We start from the raw sequence: 23,993 nt of genomic DNA, 5'->3' as shown, positions 1-23,993 counted from the left end.
TCTCAGGCCAAAGAGTACATTTACCCCAGAACTGACCAATTAAGTCCTGTAAGGAGAGGCTTTAATCCATGTCCTTATTAACCATTATTATTACAGCATTTCCGAATTTCTAAACTTAAAAGTGCACCCACATAAGGCTTCAGGTTTAGTGGCTGGTAGCATAATGGGATGCTAAATAGTAAATTTGTCCTTAGGAGTTTACACTCAAGGGCCTGGTCAGAGACCCCAAAATCCTGCAACTGTAGAGCTAAGCACAATTTATGTGGAGCAGCCATGCAGAAAATCTTCTTCCAAAGCCAAATTCTCTTATTGATGTAAACTGCGCTTTGTCTCTCAGCTCTTTTACATTCCCTCTCTTGCACCTCTCCCCCTGCCTCCTCCTTAAAAGGGGGATCATCCTCTGCTAGCTGAAATTAGCCAGCTACAAGTTGTGCTCTGTCCTTTGTTGTCTCTCTTCCTGACCAGTGATGGTCAGTCACATCCTTTCTGGGGACAAATAAGCCACAGCAGCCCAGCGGGGCATCTCTGGGCTGAGGTTGGTTTCCTGAGCTGTTCTGCTCGCCCTTTCTGACCATACTTCCCAACTTCGTGCCTTCCTCCTGGTTGCAGGCGATGCTCCTCTCCAGACTGTGGTCCTCATGCTGAGTTGCAAAAAAAGCTGCTCTCAGGTGATTACATTTCTGACCAACTGATGGGGTCATGACCTGGGCCAACAAGATGAGTTAAACAACGATTTGGCTAAATGCTGAATCTCCCAAGAACTGCTTCCCTCTCAGTCGCAACCATGCTAAAGCCTGTTTCGTTCTCTAGATCCATCTTTTCTGTTGTCCATGCTTCCCTGACCTCTCACTCCCTTCCTTCCTGCTGCTGGGCTCTTTCCCCTTTTCTCTTCCTAGTTCACTCACTTTCCTCCCCATTGTATTTTCCACCCTACTTCTCTTCATTCCCTTCTCCATGGGGAACGCGCAGGCTCTGCCCTTGCTGTCTCTTCCCTTGATGCCCACAGCTCCCCATTGCTTTTCCTCTCAAAACTCATGAGACGTAAGTTTGGTCCTCACGCGCGACCAAGAGGCTAAAAGGAAAAACCTAACTTATATAAACTCCTATGTCCCAAGCTGAGATTTCACTGATACTCTGACACTGCACATCTTCAGCTCACTTTTCATGGGTTTGCTAGTGAAAAAGTAAAATTGAGAGCTCTCACCTGAATTTTGAACTTTGTTTAGAAAAGAGTTGAGCAAGTGTTGGAATCCCTTTGTACTCAGGGAACATACAAGGGTGCTAGGCTGTGTACGTCCTGTGTTTTTTCAAGGTTTGGGCCATGATCTGCTTGAATATATGCATGTAACTACAAGTTGCCTTAAGCCAGCACGCTCACATTTCTCCATGTGTTTTCTTGAATTTAAGCATTGTCTGCTATTGAAAGGGAAGCTTCTATTCTGAAAAAAAACATAAAAGGGCTCCAAATAACCAGGGAAACTTTAAAAAAGAGGGCTTTGTAGCGATGCATTTGTTTTTTTAAGAATTAAAGAATTATGATTTCTATACATATCTATATGACTGCATATAATCTTGCAAACAGTCTTTTCCCTTTCTTTTTCCATCTTCTTCTATTTCTCTTAACAGAAACAATTTTTCACAGTGGAAGGATACATTGAATAAAATAGTTTTTTTGTTTAAAAATAAAAGGAAATCCAAAATATATGTTTCACAGTCTAATACCAATAAACCACTGTAAGATATCTACTGGCATGATGCTCCTGACACTTTTCTTGTGTGACAGAAAGCAGATTCTACCACAGCTTCACAATACCATCAACTCAATACTATCAGTTTTTCCTCTATCTGTTGCTTCTGACCATCCATAGCTGTAATAGATTGACTCAGAATTTCCTATCCTAACAGTCACTCCTTTGATATCACAGCATGCTTCACTTCCACGTGTAATCGAGAAGAAGGTGGTAGATGACTCACGGTTCTGAGGAACTAATGCAAGCAAAGTAGTGCCTTCATGATAGCGTAAATGTAAATTACCCTGAGGAAAGAAAAACCCAGTCACCTTTTAGGATTTACTTCAGCTTAAGGGAGAGCTGGTGGCAATATAGCGCAGCGTGTATTATTCAAGAAAGGCCAGGAAGACACTCCTTCAGTGTGCTGACAACATGCTTCTCATCCTAGGAATTTTCCAGGGTAGGGGTCTCTTCTTGGCAAGAGACACGGCCACAGGAAGCAATATTTTTCATTGCCAACTAAACCAAGAATGGCCCTAGCTCCATTCTCAGGTGTGCTGAAGAGAAGGACTGCCAGTGGTTTGGGAGCTAGGCTGAGATTGGGAAAACTCCACCCCAGTTCCCTGCCCTGCTGGGTGGTGTGATTTGAGCCAAGTAATTTAGTCCCTGCCTGCTGCAGTCCTGCAGCTTCTGCGAAATAAGTCATTTCCCGACAACACGGAGTGCTAGTGGGCATACATGAAAGTTTGTGGTGGGTTCAGCAGGGACCACTGACAATATAATTAGCTGCTGGGAGAGCTACCAGCAAAGCTGGTTGATGCCACGGATCTGACACAGATATCTAGGTATCTCTGAAAGAACAAGAGCAAAGGAAGCAATGTGATCTTCTTAAATTTAATGGTGCTTTCCCTGCTGAAGGACTGTGTGATAAGTTTAAAGGGGTAAGATCAGTTTTAGGTCCAAATACAATGGCAACTGAGGTGCCAGAGTGTGTAACCACTATCTCTGAGAGCTCATTTGGGATCACACCACATGGATCTGCCACCTGCCATCTTCCAAAATCTCTCACAACGTCTGAACCCTCTGCAATGAAGTAACGAAAATTATGCACCTTAAAAGGCCAATATGCACACCAAAAATCAGCAGATCAAAGTAGGATCTAAGACAATAAATAATGTTTTCCTTCTTTAAAAAATTATTCCGGGAAACTGTATGGCTCAGGGGATTGGTACTGGGATATGGAGCCTTTCATCGCTGATCCAAACATGACCCAAGTCAGTAGTGACCAAAAAAATGGTTACTGTTTGGCAGATGCTTTGTGGCCTAGAGTATTTGAAATGAGTTGATGGTCTTAATCCAGTTCCCAGTGGACGACTATCCACATCACAGAAACCACCACCACAATTGGCACCCTTATTGGCAGCCTTAGCAGGTTGGCCAAGGATTAAATAAGTACAGAGACTGAGCCACCCGCTTATGCCTAGCTAGAGGTTGCCCCTCTAGGTCATGGATGAGACACAAGGATGGGGTGGAGTGGGGAAGCTCACACACCCTCTGCTTGTCCTGTACTGGTTTTGTGGGTAAGGAGAGGAATTCATTTTCCAGGGCTGTGATTCAGGCACCCTTCATAAGCAGAATATTCATCTACATGTGTTTAAACATGAATTTAAAAAGGAGTCAGAAATGGAGAGAATTTCAGGATTACCTCTCAAAAAATAAGGGGCCGGATTTGTTTCTGGGGAGTTCACCAAAGTTAGGGTAGTTGCACTGGGGCTGCATTTAACAAAATGCGTACAAGCAACCAGTAAAGCAGCCCTACTTTGAGAAACATTCCTTTTGCTGTGCTATGTTGTCAGTCATCGCTTTAATTATCTCACAAGATGTCTTAGAGTGAACATAATCCGTGCCAGCTATTGTCAGAAAGCTAAAGCTGATTTCTAATTAGGTATACAATGGCAACTATCATGTAAGCAAAGATCTGATACACCTCAAAAAACATATCTGTGCAATATGAAGAAAAGGAGGACCTTTGTTAGCACTGAAAGCATTTTTCATTTTCGGAGAGGTAAAATACGTCAGTCCCTCTGATTTATCTTTACCCAACATAGGAGATCTTCCTCGGTGAGTTGATGGATTTTACCATTTCTTTCCAATTAACAGCACTGTCCTAACAAAATATTGTGAGCCAAATCCTGCAGTTATTCCGGCAATGTTTGGGTGGAGCCAAAATTCAAACTGAAACTTTAAACAAGGCAGCACCTAAGCTGGCCAGGTGAAGGGCAAATAGCACAAGTTTTGCACGTGCTTCCCTGTGCGAAGGCACGGAGAGATCTTCCCCCGCTTGCAGCCCAAGCAGGCAAAGCTGGAAGAGGAACCGCAACATACAGGCGGTAAAGGCTTCCCCAAAGTCACACCAAGACCTTGGCAGCACTTGAAGCCACTTCTGTGCTGTTTCAGTTTATTCCTCTTAGAGCATTGCAGTAGACACAGCAAGCAATGACAGCTCTGCCCAAGTGAAGACACGGGCAAGGAATTCTGCAGGCAGCTGGAAGCCCCCCCCCTTCCTATTCACCTGTGTGATAGCCAGAGCCTCATTGTCTGTTGGATGTCATTACAACAAGGCTTTAATAACAAGGTAGGACCCTGTGTATCTGTCTGATATTTTTCACTACAAGACTGACTTAACACATACCTATAGTAAGACTGAAACGCAAGCCAGCCTGTGAAAGGCAAGGCATTTTCCACCTACAAGAAGGATTTGGTCTTTGCTGCAGTACAGCCCTCATATGGTTTAGTTTTTAAAACGCTTCTTGCAAAATGGAAATCCCAGGAAGAGAAAGTGGCAAACTCTTAAAGGGTTCCTTGCCCATGACATACGAAACGAAGCGTCTTGTCCGAGGGAGCCGTTTCCATTTGGTTTTACTTGCACCTGAATTAATGCTCAGATTAGCGGGTCTTCGCGGAGGGAAGGTCCAGGTTCAGAAATAAGCAGAGTGCAAAGTGGTGAGAAGTAGGATCTCTTCTCTGCTAGTTGCAGGAACGCCACTCAGCACAGTGCATTGCCTGACCCTGGACATCCACATGCTCCTGCCTTGCCAACACATGTTAGGTGTGAAGAGCACCCTAATAGAAGTACTTGACCTAAACTGAACAAATTTCCTAATTGCACTAAGACAACACTTGAGGGTGTGGTTACCACAGAAAATCACACCCATGGACAGATTAGGAGCACCTGACTGCACCTCATGCCTCCTAATGTCCCAGGGGCATGATTATCTCATCAGGTGCCACCTGCCAAGTCTTGTTGCTGAGGAGCTGGCTTTGGCACGCTGCGTAGTGTGGGTGGGGAGAGGAGAGAAGCACACAGGGGCAGGCACACATGCTTGTCCCAAGTGCATTCCTTAAAATTGAGTATTTACACTGAGATGGTGCCTTGGTTTTGCTCAGAAGCACAGCTGCGTTTGGGGGTTACAAAGCAGCCAGCTGTTGCTTCTAACTCCTGTCCTGTACCCCCACATCCTCAGCACAGTTTGCGTTGCATGTTAGTGGTTAATGGACATCCCTGAACTTGCCACTCTCCAGCCATAGCTTTTCAAACTACTCAGTGCAGCCTACAAGAGACCCAAACAGAAGGATGAGCCTGGAGAATTGCTTGGCTGGCAATTTTCGATGTATTTTGCCCTTTTTCTCCCAAAAGAGGGCAAAGCCAAAGGAAGACAGAGGCTTTATGACTTCCAAAGTGCTCTGACCATCAAAACAGCATGCCGACTTCAAAGTAGGTAGCCTGTGTCCAGGTGAGGTTACGCTGTGCACATTGTCTCTGCATGCAAGTTCTTCTCATCTTTCCTATTCTCTTTCATCCCCAGTTCAAGGTGTGAAGCCTAACCTCCACACAGCAATTAGTGGATCGTGGCCCAGCAAGAGAAGACAGACCAAACCTCTGCCTCTGCCAAGGCTGTTGAGCTCCTCAGGAGCAAGGAAGACCATAAAACACAAGACAAAGCTCTGAGCCCAAAGGTAAGTTACTCTCGGTCGAAAGGATCTGTCTGGGGAAAAACTTTCAGAGATTAGACTAATCCAGAGTCTGATGACCTCTGGGTCATAGTGCAAGAACTTCCTCTTTGATACATCTTTTACAACATACCCAGAGCGACACTAACAACAATAACCTGACCCCATCCCTCCCCTCAGGAGCACCTACCCTGGGCAGAGCTCCCCAGAGACAGAGAAGGGAGAAGAACAAAAGACTCCAGGAAGTCTACTAGGGATGTGCCAATCTAATTATTATGGGCGGTGCTCAGATACTGTGATGAGAGGTGCCAATAAAAGAAAACAACCAAAAAACTGTAAAGCTAGGTGATGTACCCTTTAGGCCATGGGAGTGGAGAAAAAGGAATTCACTATGAATCAGATGAAGCCATATTTATTTGCACTCCCACCCTTGGCCCTTCTGATAGCATCAAAGTCCCCTGGATTTGAAGCAACCCTGACAGGCTTGGCTGTAGCCCACAGCAGTAGGGAATAGATTTAAGCCCCATCCTTTGCTCCTTGCTCACTCTGCTGTACAGCAGTGCTGTTCTCCATCCAGCAAAATCCTCCTCTCCTTTAAGGCTCAGCACAACAGGTCTGATTCAGAAATGTTCCCCTTCCTCTTCGTTCCCTTGGATTTCTCACCCTGAGTCATCGGACTACAATACAACTTTAATGTGGAAAGTTTTGTGGGTACGTTTTGTTTTCTTTTAAGTTCAGAAAAGAAAAGGTACAACCAGAGGGGGAAAAAAAAGTGTCTCATGGTTGAGAGGACTCTTTTTACCATGGAGTCACATGGCTCCCTGGCGAGCAGCCAAAGGAGTCATGAGAGATGCTGCACTCCCTTAACCATGTCCTGCCTGCTACCCAGCCTGCCACTGGCCACCTCGCACCCCGAGGCCAGCAGCTCTCCTCGGCCAAGCCTTGCCCTGCTGCGCCCATGGGTGGCTGACTGGCTCCCGTGGAAAGGGGAGGCACTGTCAGAAAGGATGCTTTGTGACTTTGGTAAGTGGCGCTTTCCCTCTGCCCTCTCCCCGAGGCCGTGCTGGACACGGTGGTGGAGTAGGTGATAGCGATGCCATGTTTCAGATGAGGGGCGCTCATGCCGTCTCCGCTGCTTGTGGTCAGAAAAGAATCACTGAAAGCAATGACGCGGCATTTACATCGCATTTTCTGTTTTCAAAGTGCTGTGGCAGCTTTCACTTTTCTGCCCCTCCCATACATCCAAGCCGTGCCAGCATTGTTATTGCCCTATTAAAGCTGTGGGAAACTGAGGCAAGCAGAAGTCAGGATACTACTATTCAGCATCTCAGGCTTCGGTCCAGTCTGGGACCTTGCCTGTCCTCACCACAGAGCAAAACCCACCATGGAAAAGCATACTCTTTGGAGGGGCTATCCCGCTGCCCTGGCCAGGGCCCAGATCAATTAGAGATGCACTTGGGCTTTTTCAGATGCTTTCTTGCCTTGCTGCCGGGGATGTTGGGACCGGTGCTGGTCCTGCATGTCCATACAACTCTGCTGGGCGCTACTTAGCAGCTGCTGCATTCCACCCCAGCAGTGAGTGAAATGATCCTTGCCCGGTTCACTTGAATACTGGGAGGATTAATTCACTTACGATCCTTGAATGAAAGAAACTATTATTAAATAGTAGTCACTTTTCATAATTATGTCTCACTTCAGCCAGATTAGGAGGGTGGATATGATACCCAATCCCAGCACTGCAGCACTTAAACAATTCTAAATTAAATACACCTCAAATTGTTTTCCAGGCCCTGCTTGCAGGCAGAGAGTGGTTTATATCTTTCTGGCTTATGCTTACTTCCAGCTTTGAAAGCTGGGCTGCCCCACAATGCCTTGCACATAACGAGCAAATGCCACAGTGCTTTTGAAGTGCTTCTCCCCTCAAAAAATAAAAAATGTTTTGTTTTTATGTCAGCTCTTACTGGCACCAGGGGCCGTAATGATTCTTTCAATAACCCATAGAACTGATTTTGGGTTTTGTCTGACATGGCCTCCTATTAATACTGCTTTTGCTGTATGTTCTTGGGAAATATGGCCACATTCCCTTTAAATTGCGTAATATGGCAGCCTGTGCCAAGGCTGTGCTCGGATGGATACTGGAAGAACAAGGCTTGTGCTGACTTTCTGTTTGGTCCTCCTCTCACTTGCACCAGAGTCACTCCGTTGACTGCGGCGGAGTCACTCCTGCTTTATTAACTTACTGAGCTGCGGACGTAAGCCCAGGGGAGAGAAGCCTGAGGCCCTCGGGGCTGAAGAGACAAGACATAAGATGTTCACAAAATGCTTCACAGATCTATAATGATGGCCACCCAGAAGCAAATATCTTTGAATACCTTTGCTCCTGCGTTCCAGGTATGGGCTAGTGGAAGAAGTAAGTCGTCAGCGTTATCTTTGCACCACAAATCTGCCAGTAAAGTCCCCGGAGTTCAATCAGTTTTGAAGGTGGTGCCACCGATTAGCAGCAGGGTGGCTCTACCTCAAATAAATGATTTGGGACACACAGTACACTAAGCGGTGGACTCCGTGCCACTTCACAGGGGAAAATTCTTCTGACACATGTAAACCATCTGAGGCTAGCTTTTGCCCTCAGCTGCACACTTGCTATACCACTGGATGTCCTTTTTTTGTTATTACTTAGGAACTCAGGGTGAAATCTGACCTTGGACAAAGGGCTAGAACAAAGACTATGTCACCATGATGATTAAGTGGGATTTTTGCATAAAAGTGAATTTTATCCTTTGTGGGTTCCTGCCACGAGGGAAATCTGATCCACACGCATAGGCTGAAAAGAAAATAAATTCAAAACTCTAACAATGATGTGGGTACAAACTCTATGCACTATTAAAATTATTTCCAGAAAAAGATACAATAACTCTCTAATTTAGCCTGTCTTCAGATTTTCTAAAGAAGGTATGATTTGCTGTAAAATAATTAATAGGTGATAATCATCTTGCTCTCGCATCCTAATGGAAGAAAGATTTTTTTATGATGAGAGCAACCACTTGGCCTTAACTATCTTAACTTTAGAAAAGCTGCCTACACTCATTAGAACTGAACGAGGCAGCTAACTTCCAGCTCCATCGCACTATCAGGAACGCCGCCTTTTAGAAAGCAAGCCCAGGAGGAAAGTGAGGAAAAGACAACTCAGCGCTTTGTCTGAAAGTTTGTCCTAAAACCATTTGGGCAGTAACAGAAGAGAGAAGTCATAGAAATATATTGCGTATGGACAGTAAAACCTACTGAGAAAATACTTTAAGTCTCTGTATCTAGAATTTCCTCACATTTGCTCCAGTTGAAGTATTTGCAATTCTCCTTATGCATGTGCTTTAGCAAAAGCAAATACATAGGAGCTGCCTTGACAAGAAGTAGCCAGCAAGTCCTATGCAGTTCTCCAGAATGGAGGGAAAATGTATCCTTTTACCTTTGGGGGAGGATTGAAGGGAGAATAAAAGAGAAGGAGAGGGTGCTAATAAACCTTGAAGGACTGAAAGACATCCTCCAGAAAACTGCTTTTCTTGTCTTTTCTTCCAGAGCACTCCTGTGCCTGAGCTCCTGGTCTTTCTTAGTCTTCCCAAGTAATTCTGGGCTTGTAAACCTGCAACTTTCGGCGACAAGTTTGTTCAGCTCATTGCCAAGGTATTCACATGTGCACGGCACCATCCCAAAACCCGAAAGTCATGGAGATTTTACTTTTGTGCGTAGATATTTTGATCATGGATCTCCTGACTAGAGGCCTGGCTGGTTCCCGTATGACTCTCTCATGCGAAGTGCTCCTGTAACACTGTATAAATTATATTTCTGCGTCAGGTTGGGCTAATGCTGCACAGGACGGCAGTGAAGCATCAAGGAAGAAAGCGCAAAAATAATGAGAAGAATCAAGCAGGCAGGAGAACCTGGGCTTGCAAAAAGCCATCTGACAGGTAGTTAGCAGGTAGAGGTGGTTTGCCAGCATGCATGAAAGACACCGATGAGAGTCCACAGCGGGTAAAACGACGTGCAAAGGTTATGGGCTGAGGAAATCAGGCTTGCAACATTAACCAGTTCTGTAACGCGTGGTGTCAGCGCGTCTGCAGAGCACCTTTGATCTGTAGCTGGTCCCAGCTTTCTGTTGCGTGTGGTAACTTGGGAGGACTAGACGGTTAAACTGTATTTTGGGGGTTAGGAATCTCTGACAATATTTCCATCCAAATTACGCAGTCCCGTGCAGAAAACACTTGGCACTGCTCTACCTTTAGCATGCCATATTGCCAGGTACACGTGGGGCATCTTTTCCATTGCATAAAATGTGTTTGTCAGTCTAAATGAATAATTGCAGCTCACTTTGTTTAGCTCTTTAACACCTCCTTTGAAAGATTGTCTTCTGAGGGATTAGCCTTGTTCTTTGTTTAATATGCAAGCATATCTGCATTTAATCTCACCTACTCATCTGAATATTTCATGTTGCTTTATACCCACTTGTTATATTATTAGTAATGCAGCCCATGTAATAATTCCACGCTGCGGTCCTACAAATTCTGTATGCTGCCACTTTTCCTTATAATTATTTTTTTTCAACTTTAAGGCATGCTAGACACCCTATTCCCAGAACCTGCTTGCCACAAAGGATCGAGAGAGGTGCCTGCATCCAAATGCATTTGGGTTCCGGGATATTCAGAACTTGGGTGCTTGGCCTAAACCATGGCAGAGAGAGGGGTGGCCAGTCACAGATTTACCAAAGATCTGCGGCTTTAGATGGGAATTTTAGTCTGGGTCTCTCAGAGCTACCAAGAAGTCATATCACAATCACACTCACATCTTTGTGTGGCAGCTTCAATACATGGAAATAGCCTGTATCAGGCAGGTAAGCCAAGCTCGCAGTGATTATGTCAGCCCAGCATGCAAATATACTTTATCTTTCTTGTTTCTGACAAGCAAAAGCATTACCTTTAGGTGATCCTGAAAACAGGTTGAAAACCTTCCTTTGGAGGTTCACATGTTCTGTCTTTAAGCCAACACATCTCTGAGGGACAGTAAAGTTGAAGTCCTGTTCCAAATCCTCTTATCGATGACTATTATTCTAGTACCATATAAAAGGCGTACCTAAGGATCTCAACAGAGCTGTCCTTGGGCACAGGACTCTTCACAAATAGAGGCTGAGAGGGCAAGCTTGCCCTAAAGAGTACACGGTCTCAGTTATGAGTAAGTAAGTGCAAAGGCAGGGAAATGACGGATTTACACCGCAGTCCAGTGACTGAGCCAGGGACAATCCTGTTCCCGTAGCAGCCAGTTTTATCACAGAGGTCAATACAGCCCTGATCTAACCGGGAAGGGAAGAGCGGGACAGATTGTGTAGCCCTGATGTGGGAGCATCAGTCACGCTGGTTGCTATTAACAGTGAAGCCGTGCCCACCGTCCCCTCCAAGGGTCTGCGCCACGGAGCAGGCTGGCTCTTCTCTGCTTGCGTAGCTCCCTCCCGCATTGCACAGACTAAGGGACAAACTTCAGGGACTGTCTCCAGCAGCCCTAATCTTTAGGGATTAGGCATGAGTATTTTCCTGTAAGCATATGAAAAATATGCGTTCCTTCTAACTCGCTTCCCACCAGTGTGGAGAAGCCCTGTTGTAAGGGATGTGGAATTGTAAGGACATGAGAGCATCAGCAGAACAGATGCAAAATGTGCAAAGGATTTTTCTTCCTCTACATTTCCTAACCAGCCAGTAATATCTATTCGCTAATATAAATTATTTGCTGTATTACACTGTTAGAATACGTAGTTGCTTTGAAGATTTATGCTGCTGTTACTACATACACACACTCTCTCTTACGAGTTATTCACAATCACTTTACAGCAAATAACTGAATTAACTCTGTCTGTGTACCAGCAGATAATCCCCGAAATAAGCTTCTTAAGAAACGACTCTCACATTGCTGGTGAGCGCATCCAACCCTAAAGATGAACAGTGAAAGGAGTACGCAAATGGAAAGTTAGATTAGCACCATCTTCTTCAGAATAAGCTAAATGTGTGTGCGTACAGACACATGCGCACTCAAACATGCACTGCAAGAAATGGTGCCAGAAAGTATTATATATAATCCTGTTTTTTAGACATTTATACTAATTACATAGATATTATTAAATGTCAGTTTTATACTTTAAATATGTAATTGGATTACCAAATTCTGTCCAGAGCATTAAAATGCATCAATCATCACACTACCAGCTATTCTAGCTGCAGTCGATTTTCTTTTTTGAAAAGTCAGTCATTACACGCTTCTGGTTGTAAAAAATGTTTACAGTGTTTCAGAGGGCCAAAGGTTAGTAGGCAAGCACGCCGAAGAAGATTACTTTATCAGACAGCATATTTACAATACAGAAATCAATTTTATAAAGGAGTAGGTTCTTTAGAGTAATTTTGGATGTATTCTACTATAAGTTCACTTTCTTCCCAGCTAGTGCACATAAAACACTGAGGCCCCCGTGCCTCTTTCATTCTGAAAATGAAATTTCATTTCATCATTGCCATTTTCATTTTGAAAATCCTGTTTCCTCATTATGGGATTTTTGCTTTACAGCTTCTCTAGCAGAATAACCGAGCGGCATCGTGCCCCCCTCCCTTCTCCTGCCCCAACTCACACGCGCCAAGAGAGAGGGAGCAGGGACACTCGGTTTAGCTCACCCACTGCTACATACTGCCAAAGGATCCTCTGTATGCCTCAAGAACCAGCAACTCCGAGCCCATGGAGTTGTTCCCATAGCCAAAGGATGATAGAGATCTCGGGCAAAATTAACATAACCATTGACAGTCCATGTAGCTCAGTAAATAGCAGCTCGGGAAGCATCCTCCCCTCCAGAGAGCAAGGGTAGCAGAAACAGACACCAGAAGATAATGCTCGAACAGGCTCTACTATGCTTTAATCTTCAAAAGCTACCATTAGTAAGCCAGAGGAGTATATTTACCCACAAGATAAACACCACAAGTTTTCTAGGCTACTATCCATTAAGCACTGAAATAACTCCTCTTTCTTTTAACTTCCAAAAGGGAGCGAGGCGAAGCATCGCAGCGTGCCCGGCTCTCCCCGCCGCTGCTCCCCGCTTGCCGGGGGCGAAGAGCCCGGGGGGGGACACTTACTGGGGACACAGCTGAGACACCCAGGGGTCGGGGGCGACCCGGGGGGCTGGCGGGGAGTCGGGGGTGGCCCAGCGGAGGGAGGGGGGGGGCAGGCAGCCTCTCCCCGCTGGCCCCGGTGGCGCTGCTCTCTCCCCGGGGAGGCAGCCGGCTCCGTCCCTCCGGAGTGATGGATGGAGGGAGGTGCGCGTTGCTTGGGGGCTCCGCTTTGTTGGGTTTCACCTCCTGATCCCTTTCCCTTCTGCTCTGCTGGACTGCAATAGCCACCTCGGCTCCGGCTCCGCGGGTCCAGCTCCGAGTGACCTGCCGCTGAGGGGATGAACTGGGGATGGCACAGGGAAAGGCGAGGGAGCATTATTTATCCGCAACAACTTCTCATTGTCGCGGGGGCAGCGCTCAAAAGATCCCCAAGCAGTTCGCTCTAAATAAAGCAGGCATTGCTTCCCTTGTATTTCCCCTCAGCAGTCGCCTTAGTATTATTATTATACTTCTATAGCTTTTGCTTTCGGACCTTATAATTATGTCACACAGCAAGGGAAACCGCTAGCATCCCAGCATCTGGTGTGCGGTTTAAAACTTTTGTTTCAAGATTTGAACTATTTATAGAAGGAAAACTTTGTAGGATAGTAATTTCCTACGGTTTTGAGAAAAATATGGCTACGCTTATATTAAAAGGGTGTATTTATTTATTTATTACGACTCCTTTCTCCCGGTTTTTTTACAAAAAAAAAAGATAGCACTGCAATTTTTTTTACAAGCTATTGGTCACCTACCAGCAGACTTATCCCGCCTGTGAAAAGAAACAGGCAGCTCTGTCTATTTGGTTTAATCAATAGCATCCAACCGAATTAAACCTAACTTGCTTCCATAAATCAAGCGCCTTTAAATATCGGTAGCCAAGGCATGTGCATTTCATTAAGAATTAAGAATGTAAAAATAGGCGTTTAGTTTCTTTTTATGGGTGTGTTTATTCCTACTTTTCTTCCATAGCGGTGGGTTATATTTTTCCATAGCCCACAGAAAATACACACACACACACACACACACACACACACACACAGAGGAACACACGCACACGTGCTCTCTTATATGCATGTGCTCCCGCGCAGGCAGACAGAGGAAAAAAAAATATTAAGAGGCATAGATACATAAATCCACATACACTTCAGGGGTAGGAGCTCAAATTTTGCACCCGCCGGGGTGCGAAAAGGTCCGAGCTTGGTACGGGGGTGGGGGAGAAGGGAAATCCGCCCGGCCCCCGCCGCCGAGGTGCATGCGAGGCCGGGGATACCGAGGCGGGTGTTCCCCATCACAGACCGAGACGAGGGGAGCCCCTCTGCCGCCGTCCCCCGGGCCGGACCCCAACCGCCGGCTGCGCTTCCCGGAGCTCCCCCGGGCCCGATCCCAGTGTCTCGGCACGGCGGGGCTGGCGGGATACTCGAGGGAGGGAGAAGGGTCCAGACTTTAAACCGGCTCCACCGGCCGGGGGACCTGCCGCCCCCAGCGCCCTCCCCTCCCCACGGCTGCCCCAAAGCGCGGTCAGGTCTCGCCCGGAGCGCGGGCGAGCAGAAGCCCTTGACAGCTTCCCAGCGGCCCCCCCGCCCCCCGGGCTCCGGCGTGCAGCCCCGACCGGGCCCGGATCCCCTCGGCACGGCGTTCGGCCGGCGCCGGGACCCCCGGCCCGCCACCCCCGGCACCCTGAAGCTGCTCCCGGCGGGGACAGAGACCTGCCGGGGGGACCTGCAGGAGCACGGCGGCGGACACTCTCTCCGCATCCCGCACGGACTAACCCAGCCGCGACTTATCCACCGCAACGTTAGATACAGATATAGATATTAAAAAAAAAGAGACCGAAACTCCTTGCAGTCCCACCCACCGACTCTCATTTCCCCCACCCCTACCTCCACCCCCTTCCTCACAAGGAAAAGGTCCTGGAGCCAGCTCTAACTGCGGGACTGGAGATCCCTCCGGAGCAAAAGCAGCCGGCTAGCAAGCGCCTCCGCCGCCGGGGGCTCGCCCCGAGCTGCGGGGCTGGGCGCTCGCCGCCGGCCGCAGCGGCCCACGGCTCCTCGGGATCTCCGCGCAGAAACAACACGCTTCCCCCGACGAGCGCGAAGCGATGCCCATCTCCGGTTTGGCAGGAGGAGGAGTCGGGGTCGGAGTCCCCAGGGGAGACGCCGGCCGCTCCGTTGCCCCGTTTGCCCCGCCGCCCTCCAAGGTGCGCCGCCCCCGCTGCGGGCACGCCGGGCCCCGGCCCCCGCCGGCGGGGCAGCCCCGGGAGTTACCTGGCGGTGTGTACCTTCCCCCGGGCAGGGTCCGAGCAGCAGCGCCAGCACCGCCACCAGCACAGCACCTCCGCCGCCGCCGCCACCACCACCGCCACCACCACCACCATCATCATCCTCACCACCACGCACTGCACGGAGCTGCCGCCCGTGCTGGCTTCTCCCGGCTCCCTCTGCTCGCTTTGCGCATTGCCCCTAGGTAGCTGCTAGCGGGGTCATTTCAAACAGTATTTTGAAAAAAAAAAAAAAAAATCTGGATCACTTACAGGTAACTCCCACTGGTAAGGATGAGGAAAATCTGAGGGTAATACACTGAGAGTAACACACTGCGAGATGAAAAAAGGATCATGGCTGAATCCCGTTTACACTCTTGGAGTTCGCTTCCTTGGTTATTCCTTCCTGGCCCCCCCTGGTCGTAATTCCCCACCCTTTTTGGTGTCAGCTGTGGCTTGAATCTGAGTTGGAATCCAGTCCCTTGGGCTTGGGGGGGCTTTGTCTGTTTGTTTGTTTGTTTGTTTGTATTGTTGTGTCTAGTATTCCCCTGGTCCTAATGCTGCTCCCTGTGCAGAGTATGTGCTGCTGCTGCTGCTCTCGCTGCTGCTGCTGCCTCTGGGCTCCTGCCTGTCATGTCTCAGTGGTTGGAAGTTGTTACAGTGGGTTCTCGTGTTGGAATGAGGATGGTTTAAGGGATTTGGATGGCAGAAAGTGCCTCTCTCTCTCTCTCTCCCCCTCTCTCTCTAACTCTCCTGAGACTCGGGGCTGCCATTGGGCAGTCAGTCACTGCAATCCGCCTACTTTTTTCTCTCTCTCTCCCTCTGTCTCTCTCTCTTTTTTTTTTTTTTTTTTTTTTTAAAGGGGAGGATGACAATGGAGAGACACTGATCTAGCCCGGGCTGCAAATGAATCCGCGCTCCCTGGCTGAGCCCTTTCCCTACGCCTGGCTCCGCCACCGCTCCTCACCCGCTCCATGGGGCATTTTTAAAGCTCTCCCTCGGCGCTCGGCGGGCTGCGGGCGGCTGGCTCCCTGCGACGGCCGTGGCACCCTTTCAGCTCGCCCTGGGAGGGATCCCGAAGGAGCTGGCAGCTCCCGGCTCCGCTCTCGGTTAATTGCTTTTATTATGGGCGGCTGCCCCAGTTCCCCCGAAGGGCTTCGCCGTCCCTCCAGCCTCGGCAGGGCTTTGGCTCTTGTTGTCCCCGGTGTTGAAAATTAAGCTCCGGTTTCAGGGGATCTTTCAAAAAAAAAAAGAACAACAACAAAAAAAAACCCCACCAAAACCCAAAAAGGCGTATATGTTGTCGTAGCTCGCCTGAGTGAGAAATAGAGACCTGCACACTCGTAGCTTCCTGGCGAGATTGGATTTCGCGCGAGAAGGGGAGGGAGAGGACTGGTGCGAAAGAGCCGGTTGTAGGGGGGCGAGCGGGGGGCGGCAGCAGCTGCCGGCGGCTCCCGGCTTGCCGCTCCCGCAGGCAGAGCTGGCGTCTCCTCTCTTCCCTCTCCCTCTCTCCTTCCTGAGAAGACGCCAGTCCGAAGGGAGGTTTCCCGGCAGGTTAGTTGCTTCTCACTTGCCTTTCCTCCGAGCCGGGCGGCTCCTGCCCCTCGGCACCGCCGCGCTCCGGGGCGAGGTGATGCTCGACCCTTCCCAGCTCCGGCGGGCGGGAGCCCTTCGTCCCGTGTAACCCCAACGGTGCAGCAGATAGTCAGTCTTCCTCTTTGCCTCGTTGGGCGTTTGTCCTTTTTTTTTTTTTCGTAGGGGGGGGAAAAAAAAAAGAATTTTTAGTGGTGGGATAGATGGTGGAAAGACGTGCGCTGCGGATGCCGAGGTCAGGGTTTCAGAACGAAGACCGAAAGAGAAACGCGCACCGCAGATAATTTAGCACAAATGCAGCCGAAACGAGAGAGAACCAGGCTCCGAAGTCTCCTCGGTCCGTAGGGTTTGCAAATGTTCGTCTCAGGTTAATTGCCTAATGACTGAAGGAGTTCTCTTGGCCAAGAGCTCTTCCAAACACCCTGGGAACACCTCCTCCAGTTAACCAGTCCCGGCACATGGGTGCAGCTGTCTCCGTGACACAACGAAATATTCCTTCAGATGGAATGGGAATTGCAGAATTGGTGTTAAAAACGTTGTCTGCCGCCCAATATGCGATAAAAATCTTCTCGGGGTTTGTTTTCATTTAACCACTTTCATCTACAAGTTCAGTCCAGACGCTGGGATAGTCAACGTCCTTTTGAGAAACACTAATCTCGATTAACAAGAGGCAGAAGATTAAGCCTTTCAACGACTATTTGCATCCCAGAATCCTCTTATTTATAATTCTTTAAGATTCCAAAATGGTCATATTTATACTTCTGTAGGTGTGTGTGTGCGCTTATGTATAGATATAGACAGACGTATAGATGTGTATCTCCTCTAGTGCCCGTTCCCTCTCTCAGACATGCAGGCTGTGGTTGGAGCAGCTGTGCTGAACACGAACTAGGGGAACGGGTAGAGACTTTTCATGTTTTATTTCTAGCACTTTTACGGCTTCGAATATATTTTTAAACGTGCATCTGCTTTTAAAGATGTGCCGGGGGGAAAGGGGGGGGAGGGGGAAAGACGAATTGTAAAAATGAAAAGTAAATGCTGGCGCTGGAAAACTTCGAACTGGTGCTGGCAGAGTTTGACCCAGTGCATGTGAAACGAAGATGGTTTACCAATCTCCACAATTTTCGGATCGAAACTGGTTTTGTCCACAGCTTAGCTGTGTAGGAGGAGGAAACTTGCATAAAAGAAACAAAACCGTGTCGTTTCTTTTCGGAAAGTTAAATTTTATTCTAAAACGGCGGGCCGGTTATTACGTCGGAAAATTAATAATGATGATGATAAGAATAACCTGCTAAATTCCCTCCAAATAGTTTCTGTACGTACGTTAGTCGGGGGTATCGAGAAGTGCACTTGTTTAGTTGATTGAAGCCGAATATATTGCCTTCAATAAACTGGTATGACACTGGAGGAGGGGGTATTGTCAGTAACACCTAATATGGGCATTTCAGGATCTGTCGTTGCTTCTTCCACAAACACGTGTATTTTGGACAAAACAGGGGCAGAACGGCACCGAAATAGTTGCCGACACCACAGCCGGGCACATGAAGCAGAGCAGGCACGAATAAAGTATTTCCTTTTTGGTTTTTCCTTTTTATCTGTCTATCCCCAGCTGCGGCTTCTTTTCTTACCCCAAACCTGGAGAGTGTCTGGCACAAGAGCACGTCGGAAGCCGGTGAGAGCTCTGAAGGTACGCCCGGTGGCCAGCACACCGGACTCCTTTCTGGTCGGAACAGCGTAATTCTTTGTAGCTCATCGAGCTTCAAGTCTAGTGCCAGGGGAAAGAAGGCGGGGGAAAAAGATGAGTCGCTTAAAATAAGCGGACGTATGGTTGGCGGGGAGGGCGAGGGGTGGCGGCGGCAGCATCAGCAGCGGCACAAACGGAGGGTGCCCGTGGAGGGGCCGGGGGAACCTGTCGTCCCGCCGCGGGGGACGGCGCCGAGCAGCCGCACCGTCCGGGTCTTCGAGCGTAAATCCCGCTCGTCTCCTCCCGGGGGCTCCCGGCGCTGCCACGTGCTGCCCGCCGTCGAGGGCAGCCCCGGGGATGGGTGAGGGGAGCGGGATTTCTTTGGCGTTTGCCGCAAAGCCAAGGCGAGCTTCGCCGACGGGGCGGGAAGCGGGGTCGGCTGGCCCGTTCCCCGCCTCAGCGTCCCCCGGGAGTCCCCAGAGGGAGCGGCGTGCTCCGGCCTCCCCGGGATTGGCCGGGGCCCCCGACGCCCGCAGCCCTGTGAGCCCCCAGCTCCGTTCGGCGTTGCCGCTGGGGCACGGAGGAAGGGTCCCCGCCACCCCCAGACGGGATGCCGGCGCCTTTCGTTGCTCCCTTGGGCAGCGCCAGCTCCCGCCGCCTGCAGCCCTCGGACCGCATCTTCCCCGCGGGGGAAGGGGGTCCTCTCCGCTCCTCTTGTCGCTGCTCCCGGCTGACCCCTTTTTTCCCCTCCAGAAAAGATAAAAAAGGGTGGGGTTTGCCCCCAGAACCCTGATGCGGGCATTGCCCGTCTTTCCGAAGGAAGGTCACATCCCCAGAGCATCCGCTGTGATTTGCATCTGGGGTACAGCTGTGATTTTTAACTTCCGACGTATTTATTAATTAAACTGGAGCCGAGTGCTCTGCGACCTTCGCAGGAAATATTTCTGTTTCAATCCTGCTGCTAGCCGGGGTCAATATTTGATGTGATCTCTTTTCGCGAGGGGATATGCGGAGTCAGCAGCAGGGCTGCAGGCGCTTTACGCTTCGGTGCCTGGACGGAAACGTCATCGACAGAAATATCAAGGGATGCTTCACCTCACGCCTCTCTCTCCGGCAAACTCGGGGATAGGAAATAGAAATGGGAACAACGGGAATTCCCTGAGAGGGAGGACTACTGGAGCGGGACCTTGCTTTCTCCTCCTGACTGGACATCGCGGCTTTTTTCTGGTACCCTGCCATGTCACCCCATGGAACGCCCCCCGCCCCGCCGGACAGCTGGGTGAATACTTCTGTATTGCTTTATTTTCTCTCCTCTCGGTCTCCTGTTTGCCACTGAGAGCGGAGCTTTTAGCACGTTTTATTAAGACATGAACACGTGCTCCACAGCAAAGAAAAAAGAAAAAAAAAAAAAGCCTGCCAAGTCTGACCTCTTTGCCATCGCTGAGACAATGGCGCTCTCCTTCGCGCTGCAAAATAAACCTAATGCACTGGAAGACAAACTACGCTTTATCTCACTTCATCTGCCCCCCCTTTTCTATGCAGAGAGCTCACTAGAAAAGGTATCATTACACTCAAAGGATATGGTTTCAACAAAATGGTAGTTCCAGTGGCTGATGAAAGAGGAAATAATTGCATCCCACATGCCTAGCCTAGAAGTAGCCCTGGATCTCGGAGCAAATTTCTCTCCTATTGTTCAGAGAAAGTGAAGTATCCTCATCGCCTTACAGGCATGGTGATGGATCTGATGGGGTTTCTGTAAGGGCTTTTACTGCTCCTGCTGACCACTCAGTTTTACTTCCAGGCTCAATCCAACAGCATTCTTGTGATTTTTGCTCTGAATCCCCTTCTAAAACAGCCCAAATCAATTTCGAAAAAAGATCTGCCTTCCCGACTGACATGTGCCCAATCTTCTGTTCCCTTTAAAAATAAAACCGCAGTGAAAGCGAATAGCAATATCATTACCCTTATTTTGCAAAGCATTTTCTTTGGGCTCGCCTGCATCTCGCTCTCTCTGTGAGGGATGTGTTGCACGAAGTCCTCCGGTTATTGAAGCAGGCGGGGTGCCCCCGCCATCGCTTCATTTATGGATACGCAGCCTCCCTAAATTCACTTTTCGTCTAAAATCCCTGTCAACCTGAGCCTGGAGGACGACAGAGCCCGTCGCTGCCGACCACAGCGACGACAAAGGGCGGCACAGGTATGTAGCCCCGCAGAGGTCAGAGCACAGAATACACCCTCCTGTCGCCAGCAGGCAGGACTTGGGGCCACCTCCGGGCATATGCGCTGGTCGGGGCAGGGGTTTGACGTGGGCTCCTCAGCGGGCCAGGGCAGGGGGTGCAGCGCAGAGGGCCTTCTCGGCGTCCGCGCATCCTCCGCGGGCCGCCCGCGGGGCAGCGGCGCGCTCCGCCGGCCCCCGCGGCGGCACCTGCGGCTGCGGGGGCGGGCCGAGAAACCGTGCCAAAAAAAATATAAAAAAATAAGCAAACGCAGGCGGAGGGACGCAATCCGGCCGGTGCCCGCCGAGCAACCTGCTGGGGACCCTCCGGAAGGCATTCGCCAGCAGCCCTGCCCTGGCTGCCCGCGGCTGGGGAGAGAGAGGGCAGGGGGAGCTCCCGGTGGGGGGCACCGACCCTGCTGGGGCAGCGCTTCCCTTCTCATCACTGAGGAGCCTAATTTAATTCTTCCCCCCCTCTCCTTCCCCTCCCCCTGTAACCTTAATCCTCAGGTCTGGCGTGCTCCCTCTGGCAGATTCCCTCCCCTCCCCTCCCCCGCCAGCCCCCTCCTCCCCGCCGCTGCCCGGGCTGCTGACAGCGGGGACGGGGCTGTCCCCGCCGCGCATCGTGCCCGGAGCAGCGCCCGCGGCGGTAGCGGCGGCGGGACGGGCGGGCGGCGGGGCCCCGGCAGGTCCCGGCGGGCGGGCAGGGCCGGGCAGCTCCCAGCTTCTCCCTGCGCCGCTGCCCTCCCGCTCCGGGACGGGACGGAACGGAACGGAACGGGACGGGGTGCTGCGCCGTGCCGCCGGCCGGCCTGCCTGCCCGGCCCTCCGGGGAATTGCCCCCGGTCTCCCGCCTTTGGGGGCTGCCCTTTGGCTCCCCACCCCCCCACCCCCCCCGCTCTTCCCTCTATTGATTTCAAGGTGGCAAGCGAGCGTTTTTGGATTGCAACTCACCTTATGCATTCTTGATCATTTAAAAAAAAAACTCCCGCAGCTATGCAAAGACAGGATCTTTAAAGAGTTTGTAGCTCGACAGGTAAGGACTCGGCTGGGGCTCAGGAATGTGGAAATTCAACTCAAGTCAGCCTACTGCGACGAGCAATATTAATAAGGGCATACAGGTACGGGGGGGAGAGGCAGAGGGAGAGAGGGAGAAACCTGGCAACTAAAATAACAGCGTGATCTCGATCGTGGTGATCAAATACCGAGGAGCAAACGGCGGGCTTCCCGGGAGCCCCCGCTGCCCGCCGGCCTACGGGCCCCCGGGGCCGGTCCCGTCGGCGGAGCCCGCCCGGCTTCCTGGGCGCTGCAGCGCGGAGGTAGCCGGACCAGTTGTCAAGTTAATTTCAACACGTCTGTGTGATGGATAGAAACGCAAATTGTGTCTAGGCCTGCATAAAACAAATCCCTGAGTGCAGGTTCAGAGCAGGGATTCCCCTCCTCCCGCCCCTTTCGCCTTTTTAATACCTAAGCTCCATTGTCCCAGCAGCAGCGGCTGAGTTAACTCTGTCAGGCTGCTTTTTTTTTTCTTTTTTTTTTTTTTTTCCTGAGGGTACTGTACGCCAGAGATAATATTTAAGTTCGCTTAAGCAGTACAAAATAAAAGGATCCGTCATCACTCGCGACCGGCTCCCTCCCGGCTGGGCGGCTCCGCAGCCGGGCATCGCCCCGCCGCGCTGCCCCGGCACCGGCACCGGCACCGGGGGAAACGCGGACGTCTTCGGGGGGCTGCCACCACTGGGACACCCCGGGGGAGCAGAGCGGGGAGACAGAGAGAAATAATCACCTCTTTTTTTTTTTCCTTTCTTTCTTTTTTTCTCTTTTTTTCCTTTTGCAACATTTTGTTCACAAGTCTGTAATAACGTGACCCAAAAGCCAAAGGAGATTTATCGTGCACAAGGACTTACCCTAATTTGACATAGATGACTCCAAAGCATAGAAACACGTAGAAAATCCACTTCCGAAAGTTTCTGTGCATGATCTAGAAAATGGACTGAGCCATAAAAATTGCACAAAAAGTCGAACTGATCTTGTCGATTAAATCCCAGTCAAGAGCATTGCCGAAGCTACCCAGGAGCAAAGCCGGCCGAAGTGTAAAAAATCAACACCGTGCAGATAAGCAGCTCTTCCCAGAGCCATGGTGACCGAAACCGGCTCCGATATTAAAGCTAAAGAGGGAGGAAAAAATAGAAAGAGCTGCTCAAAACGATAAAACAAAAATCCCAAGACAGACAGTCTGAGGGAGAAAATGAGCAAGCACTGATCTTGATCAACTGCCTCATAGAGCCCTGAAGTTCAATGTGTTTTTACTTGTTCTGACTTCCCCAGGTAACACTACGTATCTTGCAATCTATGGCTCCAGGTAGGAGGATCTCTCTCTCTCTCTCTCTCTCTCTCTCTCTCTCTCTCTCTCTCCTCTCTCTCTCTCTCTCCTGCTCTTCCCCCCACCCCGTGTGTGTCAGGATCTAATACATATCTTATCTGTCTGTGTGCATGTGCGTGTGCGAGTTATGCGTGTGTTTGCGTTTCAGAAGGCATGTCCTTAAGCCGGAGCGTTGGGGAAAACACACGAAACGTATCCAATAAGGGAAATAAAGGACTCGTCCTCTCAAACCGAAGCATTTTTTCATTTCCTCTAGTATGGTAACGCGGCTCGATTTGCAATGTATGGACTTCGCAAAAGAGATTGTTAACTCTTTTTTTTCTTCTTTTTTTTCTCCTTTCTCTTTTTTTTTCCCCCTTCCCCCTCTTCTTTCTAATCAAAAAGAGGCAGGCGTTAACCCCTGTTGGCTTACAGCTCCATATCCTAAAAGGCGATATGTGTGTGTGTCCAGACACAAACGCCTGTCACTAAATTTAATATCATTTTCCACAGTAAGAAAACACTCTTCCTCCTTTAAGAAACAGATATACTTGGCTTTTAACGCAAGTTTATTATATTCAGTTTGCTGGTCGTAGCGAGATTAATCAGTGAGGCAAAAACTCATTTTGTGTTCGGACACTAACAGAGAAGCACGGCTTCCTTTTCTTTCTGTCTTTTCTTCCTTTCCGTCTCTGTCTTTTCTTTCTTTCTCGCCGTTTTCTGAGCGTCTCAGTTTATTCCTGCATTCTGTGGCATTATCTATTCCAGTCTACTACATAATGTGCGCCTGTCTGGAGGCATATATCTGCATGCATATGCACGCTTAAATAGCACTCAAATACAAGTTTGTGGGCTGTGGTAAGTTATATAGATAGGGATAAACCCGTGCACCTATGCCCGCTTATACACATACATTTATATACATGTAGTAACAGTAAACATAGATAGCTCTAGGCATCTCTCGAAGAGAATCGGCTG

General features: G+C 49.5%; 1 protein-coding gene across 2 annotated transcripts in view; it reads right to left on the bottom strand.

The window, feature by feature from the left end:
* WNT7B (Wnt family member 7B) overlaps positions 1 to 22,710 on the bottom strand; it is a 98,774-nt gene extending 76,064 nt beyond the window's left edge. The window contains exon 1 of one of the 2 annotated variants that reach the window (XM_074590384.1): positions 22,561 to 22,710. In XM_074590384.1, coding sequence (XP_074446485.1) covers positions 22,561 to 22,631 — 71 coding nt within the window. In that variant the 5' untranslated portion in view covers positions 22,632 to 22,710. Of the gene's footprint in view, positions 1 to 15,437; positions 16,905 to 22,560 lie in introns of those variants that run through there. The other variant, XM_074590377.1, reaches the window with a different exon arrangement.
* Between the last annotated feature and the right edge of the window lie 1,283 nt (positions 22,711 to 23,993).

Source organism: Larus michahellis, chromosome 1 (genome assembly GCF_964199755.1).
Source record: "Larus michahellis chromosome 1, bLarMic1.1, whole genome shotgun sequence".
Classification (NCBI taxonomy): Eukaryota; Metazoa; Chordata; class Aves; order Charadriiformes; family Laridae; genus Larus; species Larus michahellis.
This window is presented reverse-complemented; position numbering and strand designations above follow the sequence as displayed.